Source organism: Meles meles, chromosome 18 (assembly GCF_922984935.1).
Source record: "Meles meles chromosome 18, mMelMel3.1 paternal haplotype, whole genome shotgun sequence".
Classification (NCBI taxonomy): domain Eukaryota; kingdom Metazoa; phylum Chordata; class Mammalia; order Carnivora; family Mustelidae; genus Meles; species Meles meles.
The window spans coordinates 16,566,196-16,568,086 of record NC_060083.1 but is presented as its reverse complement, the minus strand read 5'-3'; the positions used below and the strand labels follow the sequence as shown (position 1 = coordinate 16,568,086).

General features: G+C 42.4%; 1 protein-coding gene across 1 annotated transcript; it reads right to left on the bottom strand.

Annotated features, from left to right (window-relative positions):
• Positions 1-732: 732 nt before the first annotated feature.
• On the bottom strand, positions 733-1,686 carry LOC123930289 (olfactory receptor 1P1-like). The gene has a single exon (XM_045986656.1). It carries the CDS (start codon positions 1,684-1,686, stop codon positions 733-735), a length of 954 nt encoding a protein of 317 aa, XP_045842612.1.
• Positions 1,687-1,891: the final 205 nt, after the last annotated feature.

Genomic DNA, 1,891 nt, shown 5'->3' with positions numbered 1-1,891 from the left:
ACATAAAGAACCTTGAGAACATGCAAGATTCCTTTACTGCCAATGTGAAAAACAGCATTCACAATCAGCCAAGACTTCAGCAGATAAGGAAGAATTTCAGAGAACAGCTGCATAAGAGTTGCCATAATATTTAATTTAAATTTATTTATTTTGTCTTCTCATTTAAACTATTCAAAATTCTTCTCACTGACAATGTTGAGAGCTTTAAGAGTTACAAAGATTTTTGACTCACAACCTTGAAATAATAAGTGTTTATATATATAAACATATATATACACATACGTGTATATATAATTTCTTATTTTTGTAAGAAAAAATAAAGAATATATACATATATACTCGAAGTTGTAAGCTCTTTGCTGTCCAATATTGACTTTACTTGCTAATATTTTGATCATTAACCTACTTTCCATGACCTCACAAATTGAATTTTGGTGAACTAGCATAAAAGCCTACACAGACTTCTAGAATTAAAAACATTGCAAAAGGCATTTTTCCTTGTGGAAAGTCATAGGTAAAATAAATAAGTAAATAAGCAACTCAACATATTAACTTTAAAACATGATGTAAAATCTTGATGTTCCTCAACAATATCAAAGTCATGAGGGGATTCAAGGAAGGAAGCGGCAATAAGGCATATGTGGGAGTCAGAAGTGAAAAACCTGAGGTAGAAATTTCTGTGAAGCTCCTCTGTGGAGGGGATGGAGGACACCTGCAGTATCACTACAGAAGTCACTGACCCCATGAAAAGAAGACTTTGCCCCTGAGAAATCTCTCCAGGGCACACTTCATGTCCTTGTTCCGCAGGCTGTAAATGAAGGGGTTCAGCAGGGGAGTTACCACTGTGTACATGACAGCAGCTGCTGTGTCCTCTTCTATGGAGTTGGAGGAAGATGATGAGGGGCACAGATAAGCCCTGATCACTGTCCCAAAGAACAGGGCAACAACTGCAAGGTGTGACACACAGGTAGAGAAGGCCTTGTGCCTTCCCTGGGCAGAGGGGACTCTGAGGATGGCTGAAACAATGTAGATATAAGAGACCAGGATGAGAACAAAGGGGATTAAAATGACTGCTCCTCCCAAGAAGAGGAGTACAAGCTCATTGACCTGAGTGTCAGAGCAAGACACCTTCATCAGCGGTCCCAGATCACAGAAGAAGTCAGGAATGATCTTCTTAGAGCAAAAAGAAAGTCGGAAGATGAGGAAAGTGTGGGTCATGGCAACAAGACTTGTCAGGATCCAGCAGGCAGTAACCAGGAAGGTGCAACACCGGCGGCTCATGACCATCTTGTAGTGCAGAGGGTGGCAGATGGCCACATAGCGGTCATAGGCCATTGTGGCCAGGAGAAAGATGTCCATGTCCCCAAAAGTCAAAAAGAAGTAGAGCTGAACCAGACATCCTGTGTAGGAGATGGACCTACTCTGAGTCTGGAGGTTCACCAAGGCCTTGGGCACAGTAGTGGAAGTGAAGAGGATGTCTGCACAGGACAGGCTGGCAAGGAAGAAGTACATAGGTGTGTGGAGACGTGCATCAGTACCAATGGCCAGGACAATGAGCAGGTTCCCAACCACGGTGACCACATACATCCACAGGAACAGCAGGAAGAGGAAGCGCTGCTGCTCTGGCCGCTCTGAGAGTCCCCAGAGGAGGAACTCAAAGATGCTGGTCTGGTTCCCTCCTGCCATGATCCTGGAAGTCTGAGAAAGATACCTCCAGTGAGACCCATTAAAACTCTCCAAACATACTTTACTCTGGATGGTTGATGAATGTACCATTCTCTGAACTCTAGAGAAAAAAGAAGAACCTTAATGTATTTGTACTGATCACATACTATGTGCGTTGTATATTTTTATCAAAACTTACTAATGGGCTAGGAAGTGTGAAAGAGAC